The 22,824-nt window shown below is 37.4% G+C and overlaps 1 protein-coding gene across 10 annotated transcripts in view; it reads right to left on the bottom strand.

Moving 5' to 3' along the window:
- Positions 1–22,824, bottom strand: part of EFR3A (EFR3 homolog A) — a 76,494-nt gene that overhangs the window by 21,081 nt on the left and 32,589 nt on the right. For 9 of the 10 annotated variants that reach the window (XM_039548970.1, XM_039548971.1, XM_019289274.2 and 6 more), the window contains 8 exons: positions 20,352–20,473; positions 18,494–18,643; positions 13,914–14,051; positions 9,022–9,100; positions 7,863–7,998; positions 6,497–6,661; positions 4,106–4,220; positions 2,244–2,295 (listed from right to left, as the gene is read on the bottom strand). In XM_039548970.1, coding sequence (XP_039404904.1) covers positions 2,244–2,295; positions 4,106–4,220; positions 6,497–6,661; positions 7,863–7,998; positions 9,022–9,100; positions 13,914–14,051; positions 18,494–18,643; positions 20,352–20,473 — 957 coding nt within the window. The remainder of the gene's footprint in view (positions 1–2,243; positions 2,296–4,105; positions 4,221–6,496; positions 6,662–7,862; positions 7,999–9,021; positions 9,101–13,913; positions 14,052–18,493; positions 18,644–20,351; positions 20,474–22,824) is intronic. The other variant, XM_039548966.1, reaches the window with a different exon arrangement.

Genomic DNA, 22,824 nt, shown 5'->3' with positions numbered 1-22,824 from the left:
GTTATTTTTGCTTTTCTTAAAAAATTAATACTACCTCTGACTTGTCTCATTCAATTACTTTTAATTAAAGCAAACTTCTACCTAACTACTAGTTCAAACATTAATGAGCTGAACATTTACAGCAGTCAGAAATATTTAAAATTTACCATCCCTTAAAATGGAGGTTACCAGAATATTAGTCTCAAAACCAAAATGGATTCAGAAACTGCAAAGTATATGTAACCTGTTGAGGATAAGGGGAGCAAAATTATTCAAAATTTAATTATAATAAATGCAATAACATTTTTATCTAAGACTTACATAATAATTGTATCTTCCTTATATATATTTCATACCCTTACAGCTTTTACGTGTGAACTGTGTTGTACTTGCTTTGGCTGGGATAGGTCATTTTTTTGATAGTAGCACAGATGCTGCTGTGTTCTGAATTTGTGACCAAACCAGTGCTGCTAACACAGGGATGATTTAGCTACTGCTGAGCAGGGCTTACACACTTCTAGAGGGATATCCCATACTAAAATGTGTCGTGCTCAGCAGCAGAACAGGAGGCACTTTGTGAGGGCTGCCACTGCTCAGGGACTGGGCTGGGTATCGGTTCGCTTGTAGTGAACAATTGGGTTTTATGTGGGGGTTTTGTTTTATTTTATTATTACTTCTTTTCCTCGTTTCTTGGTTTTGTTTTTCTTGGTTTCCTTTCTTTACTTACTAAACTGTCTTCATCTCAACCTACTTTTCTCTCTGGCCCCATTCTGATTCTCTCCCCCATGCCCCTGGGGCAGAGTGAGTGAGTGACTGGCTGGTCCCTGGTGCCTCTGGGATGTGGCTGGCACAGGAGCACCAGGGGACAGGAGGGTATCTGATCAATCATTCCAAAAATGGAAAATGACTGATATTACAAGCAGCAAAGCTGCAAATCTAAATGCACACTTTTAACGCAGTGCCAGATTTCACCTGCCTATACAGCATTAGCTTGTCTGTCTGTGTGTGTGCATGACAACAGACTAATCGTGTTATGAACTATTATTCTTTTGTAAAGAATACATGATGTACAGTGATAAATTTTTTCCAAATATTTATCTATTCATTAATAATTCATTAAGCACCAGAACAGTGACTTTCACACCTTTGTGCCATGATGGGATTTTACTTCCATAATCTGAAAGAGGATACAATCCAAAATTCAGTGTCCAAAATGTTGAATCCCTTCCACATGTACAGTTCGACTCCCTTAAAGCATACTTACAGGCTATGTGGCACCCAAAATCATTAGAACAATTCTTACCTATTTTAATGGAATTTTAAGACTGGTGAGATGAATATTGTCAAGAACAGTTTAGACATACCTGAGTCTATGTTTAATGAAGACAATGTGCAAAATGACCACCTGAGATCCTTCCTAACAAGTTTTCTATCTTTAAATTGCAACTGTGAATGCCCAGCTCTTTTGCAAACCAAAGTCTAAGATTTCAGATTTGGACAAGCCAAGAATGGTTCAATCTATTTGCCTAACACCATACACGAGTTTCACGTCAAAGCAGGGATAGAAACTCATTTTCCAGGAGGACATTCTTCTGCTTTAGTCATTCTTTATGCCATTTCCCCTATTTGAGTCACTGAACAGTTTTCAGCTTCTGCAGCAAAACAGGCCAGGATTCTACCAGCAAGAGCCTCCTTTACTACCCACTTTCTGATTCTTACCATCTGGGTCTATTTCCAGAAATACTCTTTGAAAGTTTACAGCTGAAAAATGTATTTGTGATAAAAAATTCAATCACACCTTAAAAGAAACTTGGGAAACATTAGGAAGGAAAGAACAACAGTGTCTGAGGTTCTGATGGCCTGGAGATAGGCATCCATTCCTACGGTTTTAAAAATAATGGCCATTCTACTAATTGCCACTTTTCCACGCTCAGAGATAAAAGTGATTTCACTTTGATGTTGCCAAGTATTGCTGGCAGAACTCAACCTACTCTATGATGTTCTTTTGGATCTGAAGATCCAGTTATAATTGACATTCACTGAAGTGCTCTAAGGGATGGAGGCGTATTTCCTGCGCTGTTTGTAATGTAAATTGGGAAAATGCTTTCACAATATTACACAATAGAATTACAGGTCCATGCAATACGAATGCATGTTTATTTTCATAATCCAGAGTTGTTATACTGTACTTTTATATGTAAACATACACATATAGTGAAACACTGTGTGTTTATAACATAGTATACTAATCTCAGAAGGCTTACCATAAGTAAAGATCTCAATAACATGATTTGAATTCTCCTGGTTCCCAAATCTCTAAAATTGGAAAAAAAAAGTTAGAAATTAGGTTTTCTTGCTTATCTTTGAAATATTATTCTACTCTAGACATCATTCTCATTTTTGACAAGTGAATACAGCAGTCTTAGAAGGGATGCTGGATGATCACAGATAAAGGGAAAATATCTCTTAACTGAGCTGCAGTAACTAAATGTTTTTGAAAGATGTTTACAGGAAGGCTTAAAAACAGAGCACGTGATATTGAAGAAAACAGTAAATTGTGTATGTGAAGCAGATCTAAATTTTCACGTTTTACTCAAAAATCTCTAAAATGTTCAACTACTACAAGCTTGACTATTTCCAAAAGCATCTGCACTAAAAATTTCTTCTGGATTAAAATGCAATTGAGTTTTCTAAGAAACGAGGACACTTCTTCTTTAAGTCAGACCCCAAAACTTTGAGAAAAAAAAGTTATCTGCAAAATCAGTAGGAAAAACTGAAAGACTCCTCAGTTTTCATATCAGAGGAAGGCACATGAAACACTACTTGACCTGTTCTTCATCTGTTTTCATTTCCCTTCTGCAGGTACTAAAAGTAGCCAAATAGCTAATGGTATATAGTCACTCTTCTTGCAAGACCTTAGGAGATAAAAGTGGACTTGGAATAAATTGCTCCATTCAAAGAGATTCTTTCAGGAAAGTAAAAAAGGTACAAGTCATTTTGTCCATTAAATAGTGAAAGGAAGATCAACCCTCTTCACAAAAGCTGGCCTCCACTTAACAGGGGAAACTTCTATCTTAATGGGCTATAATCCTGGCTGTTGTATCATTCAAATGCAGAAACCAAAATTTCAAGTAATGCAAGACTTTATCAGCACTCAGAAAGCCTTCTTTGTTCAGAGTGACATATGCAGATCATACTAACACACTGCTCAGGCATATATTTATGCAGAATTTCATAAATGGAAAACTGTACAGTTAAAAAACAAACAACCACCACCCCCAGCTGTTAATCCGAGTAGAGAATTTCATATGGATTCTTTCTTCAAATACCTCCATAATGAGTGACAACTGCCTGGCACAGACAGATTTGTATCTTCCATGGAATAGCATTCCATACTGCAAAGATACTGTATGAAAAGCTACCAAGAGAATGACAATGATTTCCTACTTAACCTAGTAGTGGATCACTTATGTGGTGCAGTGTCCATGTGCACCTGGAAAGAACAGCTGCAGCCTTTTCAGTGACTTCCCCATACTGAGGAAATGCAGTCTTTTAAACAGAGTTATTCACGTCACAGGGAAAAGTATTCAGTGTAGGGCAACTTTTAAACTGTGGGTTTATTAAGTCTGCCCAGTCACAGCTCTTTCCTATTTCTAAAGACATAAGGAAAATCCAAAACTCACTGGAATTTCTGCAGTTATTTCATAATCTGAAGTCAACTCGTACAGAATTAAGAAAAACCCTTAAAAATAGTTTTTAAATTATGCAGCTATTTGAATGTATTTATAATTAAATTTCTCTCATGAGCAAAACACACAAAAAGTTATGGAATTAAAAACTATATAGTACATAATTGCAGAAAAATTTGTACAGCTGCAGAGAGAAAGAGTGTTTTAGTGCAAAGTAAACTGCATTCCAATCAGGTATTTTCTATCAATAACATGCCTGTACGTTGAATTCATGTTGCTGACGCTGTGCGTAACTTGGTTCTACATAGTATTCAATACAGCCCCTAAAGAGCAAAAATTTGCATTTCACTTTTCTTAATGTTTTTTACTTCTTAATTTATCAGGATTCTAAAATCTAGATTTTTAATTAGAAATTTATAAATGTAGGATATACAAACCCAAGGTGACTGGGATCCAGTATTTGTGAAGTTGTCCCCAAAACAGGAACTTTGCTCATAATGAACATCATAATCTCTGATCTCTGGTAATCTGGAAGATTGCTTCCAAAAAATCCTAAATAAAAAGAGAATGAAATCACAGAAGAAAAGATATATAGGGCTTTCCTCTTTATATGAAAAGCCTTATAAATACAAGGAGTATTTTAACAAGGTGAAAATAGATGAAGAATAAAACTATGATTTGTTTTAGGGCATATTCTCATGTTCATTTCTGCTGAATGATTTTAGAGAGTCTTTCCATGACACTCATTTTCATCTTTAAATCCTAAAACCTTCTAATTTTATCCTCCTCTAAATACACCATTTCAAAATTAAGTATTTGGAGTCTTCTAAATACACCATTTCAAAATTAAGCATTTGGAGTCTATCAATTTGTACATAGTGAGCAAGGGGAAGTGTTTCTCATGGCACACCGTACTGTTACTTTTGTCTGTTAAGTCTCCATTAAGTATTACAAGTGAGGGGACAGAAATCCCAGAGACATACAAGTATTTTATGACTGTTGCTGCTCTTGGGGAGTGATGAGGTGAGCAGCTTCTGTGCCAGCACCATGGGAAGAGGAGCACTCCAGCATGGGGCACAGGGAGGGTTCCTGGGCCAGGGGAACCTCAGGGCAGCAGAAAGAGCCACAATGGCTGAGGGAACCTGGGCAGGGCCAGGAGAAATGTCAGGCACACACACCTCCCCGCCTTAAAAGAATCCCTTAGGAAGTGCCAGCATCAGCTGGCAGGCAGGAAGGGCACTGTAGCTCCACCAGCTGCACCAAGGAGAAATGGTTTCCACTCAGAGAACACGCCATCCTCTCCCAGCTCTGCACCCACCACAACTGAAGCAGCTTCCCTGACACAGCTCCAGTGAAAACAGCTGCCATCCCAGAGCCAGCTCCAGGCTGGGCCCTGCTCTTACGGCAGCACAGCCACAGCAGTGACACAGCTGTGGCACTGTGCCCAGGAAATTGAGACAGCACTGTTATTCCCAACATTCCTCATGGAAAGAAATTGGGGGGTTTGGGTTAATGGCAACTTGAGTGTGACTCAAGTGTGCCCTGGCAACCAAAAGGGCCAACTCTGCCCTGTGGTATACCAAGCACAGCATCATCAGCTGGTTGAGGAGGTGACTGTCCCATCTACGCTGCACTGCTACAGCCCATCCTCGAGTCTGTGTTTTGAGTGCTGCTATCTAAGAACATCAAACACCTTCAAGGGAGGCAGCAGAAGGGGAGGTGCAGATCTCTCTCTGGTGACCAATGACAGGACACAAAGAAATGCAAAAGCATTCCCCATCAGGGGAAGTTCAGATGGAACATTAGGAAAAAGGCTCTTCACTGAAAGGATGGTTGGCCACTATACCAGGCTCCCCAGGGAACTGGTCACAGCACCAAGCCTGACAGAGTTTAAGCAGCATCTGGACAGTGCTCCCAGGCACATGGTTTACTTGAAGCAGTCCTGGGAGGAGCAGAGAGTTGGACTTAATGATCCTTATGGGACCTGTCCAACTCCAGATACTCTATTTTATTACTGTGCAATAGTATAATGCTAACTTCAATAGAAAGAAGCTTCACTTTAAAAGATTAGGTTGTGGGGGTCTCTAGGATTTTTTTTGGTGGGGGTTTAATATTTTAACTGGGCAGTTTTACTGCAATGGGGAGAAATAATCTACTACATACTTGTTACTGCTCTAAAAAGCTTCAAGGCAAGCAAAGGTACAGATTAGTGAACAACATTTAAGTTACGTTCCCCCTTGTTCTTTCAGAAAAGGACAAATAAATGCACCCCAATATATAACATCAATACCATAAAGGGAAAATCTGAGAAAGGGGAAGATGCTATTTTAAGAAAATAATTTTCAGTGCTGTGCATTAAAGTACTTCAGTTAAGTCATGGTAGCACAACTGGCCATTAGGTGTCATTGTTGCTACTATGTTTAACATTCATTACTATCAATTTTAAAGTAGTACCTACTAAAATATGTATTACTGTATATGACTGTTTGCAGTGATTTTCATAAAAGGACTAATATCAGTTCTGTACCAAAGGCAGAGATTTTTACATTTCAAGGGCCACAAAATAATATAATTAAAATTAATTTTAAGTCCACCAGCATTTTTAATTTTCGTAAGCTTCTTGGGCTATGTGCTCAGTTAGCATTTAAAAGAACAACCTTTCAGAAATCAGACACATAAAGCAAGCCTGAGAATAAGAGGCAAATGCAATCAGAGATACCACACTCGGTAGCATTCGTTGATGATTCAAGCTGGTGAAATATCATCTCATTGGGGAAGGGGGAAAAGGGGAGGAATTTTAAGTGAGCCTGTGTCATTGTGTTACTCACCAATTGTCTGAATAATTGCATTCTGGACAATCCTCTCATCGCTCTCCTTGGAGCTCGTGCTCAAAGTGGCACTTCCTGCTGAACTGCGCCTGTCACCCAGCTCCAAGTCAACACTGATGCGCAGGTGCTTCAACAAGGTATTAAAAACCTCCAGAACTGTTGGGCCTGGAAACAACAAATAACAGTGATTGCACCTGTCAAGGGGAAGATGTCTAAAGAAAATGAAAACTGGGCTTTTCAATCCCTTTTCACAAGAAATGAGAGTAGGATGAAAAGAACCAAGTGAAATTCAGTGTCTGAGGCATCAGGACTAGGGATAAACTTTTGAGGTGTGCCTACACCTTGATATTTTAGAAATTAACTTGGAATCAGGAAATACAATCAGGTATGTATGCATAATCCATTACGATCCATTACTGAGTCTGGCCAGGATGGAGGTAACCTGATTTTCCTTGTGCATGTGGTTTTTGCTGCACCCATGAAACTGCCTTTATCTTGATCCATGAAACTTCTCACCTTCTTTCTACAGTGTCCCTGTCCTGTGAGAAAGGGGAGTGCAAACAGCCCAAAGTCAACTCACCATGCAAGCTTCAGATACAAAATAGGAGTGGTTGCTGAAATTAAGCATCAATAATGGATTAAACTGCAGGTACTTGCCCCTGAACTTCAGTTATTTCAAAACCTGCTACTAAAATCCAGATCTATAGATTGGATCAAAAAATAAGCGCTTTTCATCATATGGTCAAAGATTTCACAAGTCTGTGCATGCAAGTGGGTCTCATATAAAGAGGAAGGACAGACTCAGGCTCAAGCTAATGAAGCAAAACAATAATATTTCAGCAGGACACCAAAGAACATCAGGAACAGAACACATGAGTGTACATCTCTTCATAAGTACTCTTGTTTCAAGGAACTATCCTAATCTTAAATGACATATTTTACCTTATTTCAGCTGCTTTACAGTTAATAAAATAAAATTTCTCAAAGATCATTCTACTCCCACATTACCACTCAGGTCACAGCTGTATTGCAAAGCAACAGTGCTCTTGACATTTTGTAGTGACACACAATTCTCTCAGACTTTATAATTTCTCTTCAAATAGGAATACCTGCCTTTCACAATTTTTTCACTCATTTTGTCAATGCAAAGGATTATATAACTGTCAAACAACCAAGTACATATGTTCAGAATAATTGCAAACCAAGTAAGATTTCAAGCATTTTATGAGCACAAAGGAGAAAAAAATTAATAAATACAAAACCTTCTCAAAATAGTGTGTCCAATCAGTCTGAAATCAAAGTGAAAATGAGCACAACCCTCCAAATTTATCCTTTGACCTGATGCCTTTAATTTAATACAACTTACCTATTGATCCTTTAGCTGCTATTGCAACTGCTTCCAGAAGAACCTGAATAATGCCAGCACGAACTCGTGGTGAATCCCTTTTGCGGACATCAAGGTGTCCAAGGATTTCTTGTATTACATGATGGGAGTATTGTGCCTATTAAAAAAACAGACAGAAAATCTACATCTGTGACTTTAACAAGAATAAACTCATACACCACTCAGCTATGGTCATGACCATATTCCCATTCTGCAACATTTTCATTCAGAAATGTATAAAAATTACAATAAATTAATGACTAAATACAGATTCAAAAAACTGCCATGAGAGATGAAGCCATACTGGTTCATTCAGCCAGCCCAGTGTACAAAAGCTGAGAGTCTTAAAATATCCAGGAACATCTACAAGCACAGAGGAAGCGTGAAGTGGTCCTTCACTCAGCTAACTGCAGTTCAAGGACTTCAGCACCATTGATATAAATGCTGAGAAAACTCAGCTTTATTCCACAAATTTGGAATTTTACACTTCTCTTTTGGGCATCTGCGTTTGATGCAATCCAAGAATAATACCTTGATGTTTACAACAGACAATCATAGACTCATTGAATGTCTTGAGTTGTGAGAGACATTAAAGACCATCCCATTCCAAGCCACCTGCCATGGGCAGGGACACCTTCCACTGGACCAGGTTGCTCAAAGCCCCATCCAACCTGGCCTTGAACACTTCCAGGGATGAGGCAGCCACAGCTTCCCTGTGCAACCTGTGGCAGTGCCTCACTACTCTGCTGATAAAGAACTTCTTTCTAATACCCAATGTCTACCTTCTCTCCTTCAGCTTAAGGCCACAACACAGGTGACTCACTATTAAAAATCCTCAGCACAACACAGTTGCACGTGAAGCTGTTTTCTTGGGTTGGAAAAGCAGCACAGCTGTATTGGCACAAAGAAATAACCAACTTGAGAGTTTTCTTTGTCAAGCACAATGTCACACCAGCATGGTTACCCTGCTGCTTGTTCTGGAGCTTAGAAGCACCACCCCACTACCTTCCATTGGATCTTTCGGATTCTTTGACTTCATCTACTGTCTACCACTAGCATGGTGAGATGAACATTTAAACCTCTCTCATGTGCTTGAAGCATCTATGCAAAGAAAAAAAAAAAAACCAGGAGAAAATCCTACCTGTATAGAATACATGATGATTTTAAAGCAGGAAACAGCAAATTCATTAGGATCCCATAGTTTATGATGGTCTAAATGCCTGTAAGCAAAAATTAAATAGACCTGAAATAATGACATTCCACAGATATAATAAATGGTATCTTAGAGTTTTCTCAAAATTCAACTCAAAAGGATCACTTACTTACATAAAACTTGTATACAATGACTTATGAACTAGGTGAGACATTTAGAACTTCAGAAAACCACTTGTTTTCTAGGTTTAGGATGTGATCACAAAACATTTGGCTGAACAGAAATTCCTGATCTTCCAGTTCCAGAAATTTAAAGAACCTAGTTACTCCAAAGATATATAGTTAAGAATATACTGCTTCCACAGTTCATGCATAAAAATTGCTGTAATATTAGACGCTTATTTACATGAAAGGGATCTGCTGAAGAGGACGGTTGCAACACATTGACAAACTTCTACTCTACAGAAGATAAATAAATTGTTTTGAATTACACACTGCAAAATAATTAGGGCTGAATGCTCCATCCAGAACAAAACTCTAAGAAATATTTTTGTTATCATGGTGGTTTCATAAATCAAATATACAGGAAAAAAAAAGAGCTACTCTTTGTGTATATATGCCTTTACACTCTGAAGCATTTCAGCACTTTCTGCAAGAAATATCAAAACAAAATCCAAATAATAAATGCATCAGTTTCTCTTTAAATGGGACAGGAACCACAAATGAAAAAAAACTGTCAGCGTTTCTAGCAAATACAAAAATTCTGCTTAAACAGAAATGTTGAAAGCTATGAATAGGGCACACAAATTTTTGCACAAAAGAGATCTGAGTCCCCAGAAAAGCATGACAAAAATAAATGTGTTTTTCATTCTAGAAGATTGAAGAAAAGGTAATTTTGAACACATTTTAATTGGAATGATTTAGGTTTTAAAAAAATCAAAACAAATCCACAAATTCACCAATGAACAGCAAACATGCCTAATCAACAAAAAAAGTTTGTAACAGAAACTGAAATTAGGTTGTGTTCCTGAACAGGTATCTGAATCTCAGCTACTGAATCATTACTGCTCTCCCCTTCCTCAAAGAACTTAGGAAACATATAAAGATGCTTGAAACAACAAACTCAAAAGCCCTACAGGTGAAAGAAGTCAGCGCTGTGAACACAGGAGGACTGGCTGGATGCTTTAAGTTACTCTGCCTAGAATCTGGAGATTTCAATTCACTCACTGGGCTGCTCACAGCCCAGTGACCCATCTGAGTACACAGGTCTCCTTCAAGGTTGATTAAACCAGATGACACAAAGCATCTCCTGTGCCCTAAATTACCTCGCATTACAATGCGGAGATTAAAAAAAAAGTTCTGCCATTTGACACATCACATACCTTTAAAAGAAATCCCTACAGGAAAGAATGTCAGGAATTTTAAAGGTATTTGGCTGCCCAGATAACAGCAGATTTGCATTACTAAATATCCAACTTGAATACTTGTTGGGGATAGCTGCCTTTCTTGTGCACACTGAAAATGCACAGGCATATTTAATTCTGCCTTGGGACAGAAAACCAAACAAAACTACCTCTTTAAATTCTTCAAGGCTTAGTGGCTCATAATGTATTTATTCATGTCTTCTTCCTCTATTAATATCATTCCAGTACAGTCCACCATATCTTGTACATGATGGCTTATTTTAGGTAACCTATTTTATTTTTGCCTCATCAAATAGAAAATCATACTCTCCACTATCTTCTCCTGATTGGAACTGATCCTTTAATCTTTCAGGGCAGTATGTGTTCTCTGTTACCCTTGACAGTTCCTATTCATCTGCCCCAAAGATCCATTCAGGCAGATTACGCTCAACTACATCCCATATCATGTAAAAAAAAGAAAAAAAAAAAAATCCCTCTCTAAACAAGACATACAGTTTTATTTTTCCAGAAAGGCCAAGTATTAGCTGCTTCAGGTAGATGAACTGCTGGGAGGACAGCAGGGGGAAGATGCCAGCCTTGGTTAAAGCTTTGTGTAACAGCTCAATGGGCAGGATACTTTGTGTACTGGAATCTTCCTCCTAAGGACAGCAGGATTAGATTCCTGTAGGTGATGTATTTTACTGATCATTACAAGTGTATTCAATGTAGTTTTGTTTTTGCAAAAGACAGTAAAGGGTATTTTCACTATGGTGCATTTACTTCAGTTAAAATCAAGTCACACCTTAACTCCTCTTTTTTTTTTTTTTCCAAATTACATGTCTTTAAATAAAGGATATCTAAGACTGCAAAACGCTCTATTCCTGGATTAACAAATTCCAAACTCTGCCTTCCATTGAGATCTGCTGCATACATGTAGCAAATGTGCACAATTAGGTTTCTCAATTTCAAAAGGACAGCAGAACTGATGATGCAAATTTCTGGAAAGAGAGCCAATGATCCCTGAATTCTCTCCCAGTACCACACACACAAGCAATCCCTATAGTAATAGATGATAAATTCATCCTGAGGATTAGAAGGCATAACTGAGGCACACATGTATGGGAAAATATAAAATATTCTGCTTTTGCATCATGTTTGCTGACAGAATATTAAACACCAGTCTGTTAATATTCCAAACCCCTGCACACATGATGTGATAACTGACAAGAATGGAAATACAGTTGTGAAGTTTCACTAGATTTCTGGATCTCTCTGAATCTGCCTAATTCTATTCACCATTGCAAATCCACGCTAAGTACGTCTCAATAGCTTCTGACTGTTGACACAACATACACAATTTTTTCAGGTAATGTTAATGTAAATTTTTTTGACTTTCATTAGGCAATTTGTGAGACTGATCTGTAAGATTTTATTACAAATTATTATTTGAGAGTTTCTAGCTACTGCATGTAGACACTTATAACCATGGAGATTTTTTGCCGAAGGCAAGGAGAATTAACGTCAATCCAAACCTATACCAGGAGACTGACTTTAGATTTCTACTATCTTCATTACATTTAAATCCTTCAATCAATGAATACACCCTGCCTCATGATGCAAGCAGCAGTGATCTCTCAGTTTCGCAAGGAAATGATAGCATGTTGCCTGATACTGGAGTGCCACATGAAGCAAGCCTTCAGGTGGGGAACTGAACCTGCACCTTCATGTTAGCATTGTAATAAGAGGCCTTATCTGTATTTCCTGAGTTTCCTTAAAAGCTGTGAAATAGCTGAAAATTGTTAGAAGAAACTGTTTTCTAATCATAAGCTAAGTCAAGTTTTTCAATCCAATACAGTGCAATAGAATATTTCAAACTTTCATTCTAACAGTTCTGTCATTCACAAAATGAAGTTGATTAGGTAGAGCACACTCTTGCTGTTTAGAAAAAACTGCTTGAAATGGCATTTTCTGCATCTCTTCCTCTTCAAAAATACTAAACCTTTACAGCAGTCATTTTTAGAAAGACACATTTGGTGATTTGTCCTCAAAGTAGAACACAAAAATGGTGACTACAAAGACTCGCTATTCATAGAAAAGATAATATATTCTGAGTAACTGGTCATTATCTACTCATTTCGGTGCATATGCAGTATGTGGCACACAGAGGTGCACTCAGTCAATTGTTCCTTACAGTCATAGCATGTAAGAAAACAAAATAGGCTGGAAATAGTATTATAGAGACACAGGCTTTAGATTAGCCACAGGAAAAGCAGCTATGGCACCTTCTCAAATCCCAAACCAAGCACTACCTCTAGTCTAGGGAATCAGCAATTATTCGTAGGAAACTTCCCTGATACTAAAATGATTGAAAAGACTGAAGTCACTGCAAATGATGATAAAGTTTTGAGATAAACCCATAAAAAGAATTGAAAAGTGGTAAGAAAGCAGCTGCAGTATGGTACCAAGTAGTCCACCCAGACTGTTTAGTACCTAGGTGTTCCCTGTGATCACAGTTATTTTGGAGGAATGCAAATTTTACAACTAGGAAAGAATGAGTATTTTTTAATAAAACACTCAACTTTGCAACAGAAACTCCTATCAGGTTGGTATAACAGGTACATACAGAAAGTAAGAGAATGGTACAGCTCTTCGTAGTCAATGCTTTTTCAGGATGAACAAGGGGTTACAAAAGTTTTCTGCCTTCAACACCAACCCTATCTTCATTTGTAATTTCTGTTCTTACCGCTAGTAATTTGAAAATGGCTTTTGGTATCTTGAAGGTCATTCAGTATATAAATAAAATACTTAGTTTTGGTGGGAAGAACTAGGCCATCTAAGAGAACATATTCCTGTACCCGAGATATACCTTGAAAAATCTACAAGAAGCAAGCAGGTCTCCTCACCACCAGGAAAAGCCAGCGTTTGAAAGTGGTATCACCGAGTGTTAATGTATCAGGTATAATTTGTACTGTGTCTGTTTGTGCATAATGTGCATACTGTGTGCATATTTGCCACTCACTACTAAATGAGCTGTTAAAGATATTCCTCACAGAATATCGAAACAGGTCCTGGAAGAAAATGGCAGGAAAATATAAATTGTAACTTTATGGGGCACAGTATTCCTTTGTGCTACTTGTACTTTACTTGTTTTGCCACTGATTGTAACACTCATCTCTGGGACATTAACAGCTTGGATAAAGTTTCCCATTGAAAAAAAGTAAGGCCAGCTGAAGCAAGAAGTCAGGTAAATTATTGTATTTTGCTTCTAAAAATCAGTAAAGCAGGACATGCATTCCTCCATAACTACCTTCAAGTTTACAGACAGGCAGCAAAGAGGAGAGATTAAAAGAGGGGCAATTATTTTTAAGAAATGTGAATGGAAACCTTTGAGTTGAAAAGTAGGAGAAAATTTAATGCAACAGAATTGAGGATGAAATAAAGAAAACCTCTTAAGATCTGCCATGAATTTTCAACTTACGCAAAAACTGGTCTGACAGCATTATTCATATTTCCATAGGTTGCTCGTCCCAGTAGTTCCCTGAAACAATTCTCAGCCAGCACAGAAGGATTTTCTTCTTTCACTCCTCCTGTAGGAGAGGACTGGGGGCCTGTTCTGCTGAAATAAGACAAAATGCATTGATTATATTACTGACTATATTCACCTTTTCTTTACTGTATCCACCCTTGGTATTAAAACATTCATGAGTCACACTCTTGAACTAGGCAAGAACAGTATTTAAAATATGCATTGAACCAGAATTCTGAATAAAATATTTTATTCTCTTATAGCAGGACCATAGATCATCATCTGTTCACTCAGTATTGACCACTGTATTAGTAAGTATTTACATGGCAAACACAAAAGCTGCTAATATTCAGTTAACTTGTTACCCACCACATTTTGACAAACCACTATGTGTTGCTAACAATGAATGAAGGCTGTGAAACCATGAAAAAGTTAGACAGAATCTTAGTAATTTTGTTCAAATTAACTACTGAGTCCATACTGTGTGGGTGAGCATTAAATGAAACTCCAATACTTCTGCACAAACAGATGGCTTGTGAGTTGAAAAAAAATGTCTGAGTGAACTAATTAGAACATTACTACCCACACAGTTACCTCTAAATAGGCAGTGTAGAACTTGGTCACCTTTCAACTGAGTGTCTTCCATCATTACTGTGGACAGGGCACTACTGAGCCCCTTGCTGTGGGCACCATGGTGAAAACAGGCTTCGGAAAGAAAGCAAACAGCTTCCCCTGAGGTACCTCTATCACTTATCAAGAGTCATTGTACAGGTGGCAACCTTTTTATTTTCTCTCACAAAACACATTATAGAAATTTAACTGAGGATTCATTTGCCTACATTAACATTATGCATCTTTAATTTTAGATTGCAGAAATCAATATGCTAAATCCTTAAACAAAATTTCAGTTCTGCAGTGTAAACTTGTCTGGTAAATACGTTTTAAAGTGCCCACTAAGAGCATCCAGTTTAGTTAAGTACCATAAAACCTTAGCTTTAAAGCATTATAAAAAGTTGCAAATTGAAATATCAAATGAACATGTTAACATCATAGTTGTAATGTATCATCTGATGGCAAAGGATTTTCTAGTGTTTCAATACTACTGAAATTTGCCTTATGAAAATCCTGTTGCCTCTGGAAACATCACTGTTTCACGAGTTACCGCAACAGCGCTAGTTTGTCAGATTTTAATAACAGAAAAGCCTCAGGAACCCTGTTAGATAATTAAGGAAAAACAGTTTTACAAGTGCAGCACGATTAGAATTTTAAAAGGCATGACAATTTGTATATAATCCACCACAAGTACCACTAAACTCCAGCTTTATCCAACTGTTGTGCCACTCAATCTCTCTGTTTCTTCCTTCCCCTGTATGGCCTGGACTCTGATCTAGGGAGACGGGCACTCACAGCACAGAGAACGTACAAGAGACAGTGCAGGACTGTCATTTCCATTGCTGTTTTGACACAGATTCCCTAACATATGACAGCATTGTAAAGGTGGTGTGTGGGGAGGAAAAAGAAAGCAGGCTGCATAGGACACAGAGCTAGGTCTGTCTGAAAGAATTCCAGTTAAAATGAAGTAAAAATAAGTTATGTTTTAAATGTTTGTATATGCAAACCTACAGAAGGTGACTTCTCAGCACTGCTTGGAGTCTTTTTTTAGATGAATCTTCCCAGTGTAAAATGTTACTCTTGGATTGCCTCAGAATGTCTAAAATTATCTTGCGTTGTCTGTAGTCCTAACATTTTATTTTGAACTTTAACAGCACCTACGTCAAAGTATTTCTCAAAGTAAGTGTCCCTTGGCATTGTCAGATAATAAGACAATGAATATTGAATAATCTTTTTAGTTTTAGAGGAAAGCTTTGTACAGCCTCTTAAGTTTCTAGATTCAAATGAGCAACTCATACTCATTTTGTTTCACTGATTTGGTTTTTACAGAAATATCAGAAAACCTCTGAGAAATCCAACTGCAACAGTTAAGAAAAAAATAGTAGTATTCCTCTGCACCTAGAGCTTTTGTACTACAGCAAGAGAGCTGAAAATACACTTTGCAATGAAATGGGCAAGGACAACTCCCTCTGGCTGCTCTACCGACTTTTTTGTGGGCAATCTCTATCAGAAGTGGCAACAAGGAACTGGAAGGAGGATGTGTTGAAATACAGCAGTTTCCATAGCAAATACCTACTCACAGACTTAAACTAGCTCAGAGCAACTCAGCAACTTAATGAGACTTCTTTAATGCCACAAAACCAGGACTGGCCAAAAAATATGACAGGACATGTGAAGTAAGACTTAACCACTACTTTTGAGCAGAGTAGGTACAGGAATGTACATTTGACTATGATTCACTCACCCTGAGAAATAAATAAATTCTAACCTACCTCTATAGCAGAATCTGTATGAACATTACAGATATATCAGAAGGATCTGAAGTCAAGTTTATGACAAGTACTAGAGTGTCCCTCTGCCTGAAATAAGGCTGGCAGGTTTAGCTCCACAGTTATCATGAGGAGTGTATTACAAAGTAAGTGAATTACCAATTTCATACATCCCTTCCCTATTTTAGAGATGCACATAAACAGACAGACATCACATGAAGTCTGATAGACATGTAACTAGACTGTACATTCAGATATATTAACAAATAATGACATCCACAAATACAATTATCTTTTTAAAATGTTGTTTGAATAGTAAATTCTTAACTCTAAGACATGTCTCATCTGCTGTGTAATCAAAAGAATATTGAATTAAGCTATTAAGGTTCCAAAAGCTACAATTACACTGACTTTCAAGGTAAGCTTTACCTACATGTACTTCAGCTTTAAACAAAAATGCTTTTTTTCTATGGACTTAAGTTGGGGGTATTTTCTGGAATTTCTGCTCTTTCTCAAATAATGCTTTGATTCCATCTGCCAGAACAATATGCTTCTTACTCCTACTCTTCAAGATGTCTTTGTGCTCCACAAATATGAAGTCACACACAAAATAAAATGAGAAATTGTCTGGAACATCATTTAAGACCAGCAGGTAACAATTTACGAATACTGCTTTCAGCTTCTCTATCATGCACATCATATAAGGCCCCTACTCACCACTTGGAAAATCGTTAAGTCTTTTTTTTATGTTCAATGTGCATTATAGGACAAGTTTCAAGTACAACAGTTCAGAAATTTAAGTTGCTTTTTGACAGATTTCTTTTTCTACCACTACTATTGCATTCCTCAGACGATAAAAATCACTCCTGCAGTACATATAAACTGATCCACTTTAAGTGGTTAATCCAAATCCTACTTCAGTCAGTTTTTCCATCAGTAGTTAATTTACTTCTGCTATAAAAAAGAAGGTGTACGCCTGAGGACACTGTAAAGAGTAACAAAGGAAAGGGCCCACCTGCAGTTAGAAGCCCTGAAAGAGTAAGCAAAGGCAAACCAGGCTCTCCTTGTTCAAACAGCAGCTTCAGAAACCCTTGTCTCTTACTCAGATCACTCTTCAGATGTAAAATTCAAGTGAGCATTTCTGTACATATTGTGTGAGCCCTCAGTTATATGCAGTAAATAGATAAAAGCATGGACAGACAGGCAACTATTAATTTTAGTTATTTAGTCTGAAAATTTGCTTTAGCAATGAGACAGGTACTGGCAGTTAGAAATAACGGAACAAAAATAAAGCTGACGAATAGCAAAATAAATGCCAAAACTCAAACCAAAAAAGAGAAACTGACAGATCTAGAAAGCTGAGTGAAAGCATGAAAAGCTTGCTGTTATAGGAAGGCTCCTGAGCCTCTTAGCAGGCAAGTTTTGAAGCAGCCAGAATTGGACATGGAATGAATATTCGATTTGCTTGCACAGCTGAAATTGGTTTATGAAAATTTCCCAGTGCTACCAATAAACAGTTTTTATACCTACATAGTGTTTAACCATGGACCAAAAAAAAGTGACTTTTCAGTTGTAAGGTGACTGGCATCTCCTCAACCTTAATTGTCACAGAGATCTTTCTGAAGATCCTTTTGCAAATGTAGCAAGTAATATGACTAGGAGTCACTGAAAGCAAAAAAGAGAAGGGGGTCTGCATATAAATAAAACTTTAATTCCTTACTCTGAGTACTGTTTCAGCCAGGACAAGCAGTTCTTACAAATGGCTAAAGGAAATAAACCCTCAATTCTTAACAAATCTAAGTAGCAAAATCATTTGAGTCACCTAAAAGCCTTTGCTTACTCATCCCTGCATCTTATCCAATAAAAACCAGAGTTTATAATTTTTATCAAGTTAAAATATGGATATATAATTTCTGGAACAACTTTTAGGCCAACAGAATCTCGAACAAGTGAAAAAAAGTGCTTAAAAGGATTTTAGGACAAGAAACAGTAAGAACCATTATGCAGACCTATACTATCAATTTCAAGGAGCCTCAGGCTAGAAAAGCAGAGTTGTTGCTTCCACTAAAAACAAAAGAAAAAATACCCATCATAAAAACTTAGCATAGAGATTGCTTAAAAAACCACACCAGTGACAAGGAATAAAATTACCTGTCAATATCTTCTATTTTCTGCATGTTGAACAGCAATGATGGCACTATCTTGTCCATGTGCTGAGGTTCCCATATAGTTGCTCTAAGTTCATCATTAACTGTTTTTCGAACCACTCCCTGAATGCCCCTGATTCCAGCAATTCGGATCCTGAGGAAGGAAAAGAGGAATTACTGAGGCCGAGAAACAAAGCACCTCCCAGAATGGCTCTGTACCTACTGGGAACCAGTAATTAAGTAGTGTGGAATTCCAGTAGGCTCTTACAAGCAGCAGTTGGGAAGTTGGCCAATCACCAGGGTTGCCCACAGTTTCTTTGAACACCTTTAAAGCAGTAAGGAAGCTGACAAAACAAACAACTGAACAGAAGATGGCCTGTAAGGATAAAGCTGACACTAAGCAATGAAGACTTAAACTTTGTGCATCGACTCTGACAAAAGTCATGTGGATGAAACCCACCAACTCTATGCAATTTATAATTCATCAGTTGAAACTTTGCACAGTCTCAGCCTATTCCAGAGCTGAAGAAAAATGTGAAGTTACCACAGCACAGCTGAAGTAAAATCTAGCATAACCACGTGATTGTGTCCTTAGAAGTTGTAATTAAGGCTATGGATTAGTCAGGGAACATCTTTAAAGATTTCCGAAAAATTCACAAGATGGAAAGCAAAGGATAATTCTCTCAACTTAAGCCTAATGCACAAAAGGAACCACCACTTTTATTCTAAAACCATTTGAATGAAATCAACTGAGAAGTAATCAAAAACAATGAAATAATAGAAAGAAAAAAATAATATAAGTTCAAAAAAAGACTTGGTCTAGCTGCTACCTATTGTCATTATTTTATTAAACAAAAATAGCTTGCGGGAAAATCTGTGCAATGAAATGAATAGCAGAATATTATTTTTTTAAGTGATAATAGCAAATTATCCGCTATAATAAATGGTAGGAAGAGAATTTACTTCCTGAAAACAAGCAGAATAAAGCTGGTACAGCTATCAAATAAGCACAAGCTTCACTAAAATTTTTAATTATTTCTATTAAAATCCATCCCTCATTTTTTAAATCTTGATTCAAGTATGGACAAAACTTAACTGGCCCTTGCTCAGCCAAATTCGCTGAATTAAAAAATATCTAAGATGAGCTACAGAGGTAACTAAGTTCTATAGATAATATTCTTGTTTAGATTTAAATTTGTAAATACTTAAACCTGTAGCTGCTTGTATTTTACCTATTTCTGAACAAAGTCTTGTGCATTCAATATGAATCCAACATCATTCTAGACCTTTTGAGATAGTTTATATAGGATTACACACAAAGCAGGAAACAAGAGGGATGTACAAACAACTAGAAAAGCTGCTCCTGGGAAGGACACATCCTCGAGGGGGAGCCACAGGAAAACAAACTGCAGCAATTACTTAAGAGTGGGAAAAATTGGAACTGCCGTTCATGGAGGCTCTTGAGCTTCACACACATGAGCATACTTCAGACATCTAAGAAAAACCAGGTTTAATGAGTAATTCTCAAAGAGCAGACTTAATATATGCATTTGTTTTTCATGTAAGTAGCCTTGTTAATATCTCAAGTAAGTTATGAACTCGCATATTTACATTAGTAAGTTGTGCCTTTCTGCAGAGAATCCACACAATCCAGTACGCATTATTCAGGTAAAATTACACCTAATCATCCTAGGAGTTCTAGCTATCTAAAACTTGCAATATTTGGTGCTACTCAAAAAGTCAGACTGTTATTTTCTTCATATGGAATGAACTACTCCAATAAAAACCTTAATAAAAAGCTGTATTACAGACAATATTATTGTGTCAACAGTTTTCAGTAATTCCTACAGAATGACTCTTACTCAGTTTGTACTTCTGGATCCTGGTCACAGGAATGACACATGGCACTGAATCGGGACACGAAGAAGTCGTAGCGTCTGTGATACGAAGGTGTGTCTTCCTCAATGTTGGCAAATTTGACAAACTGAAAATAAAATACATTAAAAAAAGCTTTTAATACCAATTTCCCAAAAGAGAATAATGACTACTAAGCTTCATTTAACAAGTAACATAAAATAATTGTATTAAAGTAAGAACCCAATTTTGACAACACTTTAGAACTTCAGAGAAGAAAGATTTGAATAGAAGGGTTTTCTTTTTAAGGTCTTTCCACAAGAACTTAATTTAGATAGTTATGGAAGGGTGAAACTAGATGAAATACAACATACTATGCAATATGGAAACATCTAACACTTGAATAGTGAGTGTCATCAACTGTCAGAATCATTTATGTTGGGAAAGACCCTTAGGATCATCGGGTCCAACCATTTGCCCAACACTGCCAAGTCCACCACTAAAACATGTTTTATGTAACTCCAGGGATGGTGACTCAGCCACCTCCCCAGGCAGCCTGTTCCAAGTAACTCCTTCAGAGAAGAAATTTTCCCTAACATCCAGTTTAAACCTCCCCTGACACAACTTGAGGCCGTTTCCTCTCGTCCTATCTCTTGCAACTTGAGAGGACAGCCTGACACTGACCTCTCTACACCCTCTCTCAGGCAGTTGTAGAGAGCAGCCCCATCAATCAAATGCAATACTGTCACTACCAGGTTACTTAGCAACATTCTGACCCACCAAAATTAACGGGAAATAAATTTGGAGGCATTCTGTCAATTCTATCTTGACAAAACGGAAAAAGGAGGAGTCTGGGAATTATAATCCAGTCAACTCTAGTCCATTCACAGAAAAACACTGGGAAAAAAAATGCCAATTTGCCAACATCTACAAAGTATCGAAGGGATAAGTAACAGTCAACATGGATTTGTCAAGAACAAATCACATCAATCCATCTTATTCCTATGACAAGTAAATAAACTTTGTGAATCCAGATGAAGCAGCATCTGCCAAAACTTCAGTAATGCTGTTGACAAAAAACCACACAAATTCTCAAAGGAAAGCTAGAAAAACACTGTCAAAAGAACACTCCCCATAAGAGAGATGTGTAAGAGTTTGGAAAAAATATGGAAACGCTTGTAAATCATCACAGTACAAACGTATGATTTGAGCTTCACTAGAGACACAGATGGCAGGCTGGGATCATTGAATTTGCAAAGAACACTAAGATGGCCAGAGCTGTAGGCACACTTGATGCCTGGTTTTTGAGCAATTGGAAATAGGACCTGAAAAATCAAGGAAGCAATTTGGGAGTGGTTATTTTAAGACAGTTGTACAAATACAAGCAAAAGTCACCTGAATGAAGAAAAGGAACTTAGTCAATGCCAATACAATGGCATGAAAAACAAAACAATATACTGTGATACATCTGCATTAATCATGATACCTACAAAGAAACTTCTGCCATCTAATTGGGCCAAATAAGCCCTTAAGTGAAGTGGTGCATCCAGCTGAAAAATCACAGCTGAAAATGATGAATAACTGATACAGCCCTCAAATTATTCAAGAGATGAACAAAGCTTTAGGTAACTATCTGTAAAAGAAGAATGAAATACATTAAATTACCTTGACTACAGCTGCCTAAAAGGTATCAATCTTAAAATGTACAGAAGACAGCCATAAAAAGAGAAGAAATAAATTGGGTTTTTTGTCCAATAGTAATAGGAAAAGCAATAATAGGCTTACAACAAAGCAAAGGGTAAGCTAGACACTAAAACCCCTCCTTTCTAAAGTACGCAGACTGCCTTAAGATCTTCTGGATTCTCGATCACTGACAGTTCTAAGAACAGACTACAGAGGGAAATAAAAAGTGAAACGAAACATTGTCAGGAAAGGTTGAACACAGTGCTGGTCCTACCCTGAAGCGGAGTGATGTCCCATTAAGACCCCTCTGCTTTTAGTCACACCATTTTATCAATTCCTAAGCACAGGCTGAGGCATTTCCTTTGTATTTTTCATGATGCAAAACCTGCTTTCATCAGCACATTACCAACAGACATCCAGACAAGCCCAAAGCACTTTAGCATAATCTACAGCACACTGATTCATGGAGGGTCTGAGGTTTTCAAGCTGAAAGTGAAAGCTGTGTATTTCAGAAAAAAAACTCCCACCATTTTTTTTCTACTCTTTTGTTTAGTCTTTTTTTCTGTTTTATGTAGAACACTTATCCCTCTCAGCTGCAGTACCAGTTCATGCTCTTGAACTGGTACAGCTGAAAACGATACAGTTCATAAAACTACATTTTCAGCTATTACGGAAAATGGAGCAAAATTGTATAGTACGAGCCCATTTTACAAGTCCTTCTGTTAGGACTATCGTGGATTTCAGGTGGTAAGAAAGTGATAAAAGTCAAAAAACAGGACCTATGTGTTTTCTCCAATA

This window comes from Corvus cornix, chromosome 2 (genome assembly GCF_000738735.6).
Source record: "Corvus cornix cornix isolate S_Up_H32 chromosome 2, ASM73873v5, whole genome shotgun sequence".
NCBI classification, from domain to species: Eukaryota; Metazoa; Chordata; class Aves; order Passeriformes; family Corvidae; genus Corvus; species Corvus cornix.
The sequence above is the reverse complement of the archived record's forward strand: the minus strand, read 5'-3'. Positions and strand labels throughout refer to the sequence as shown.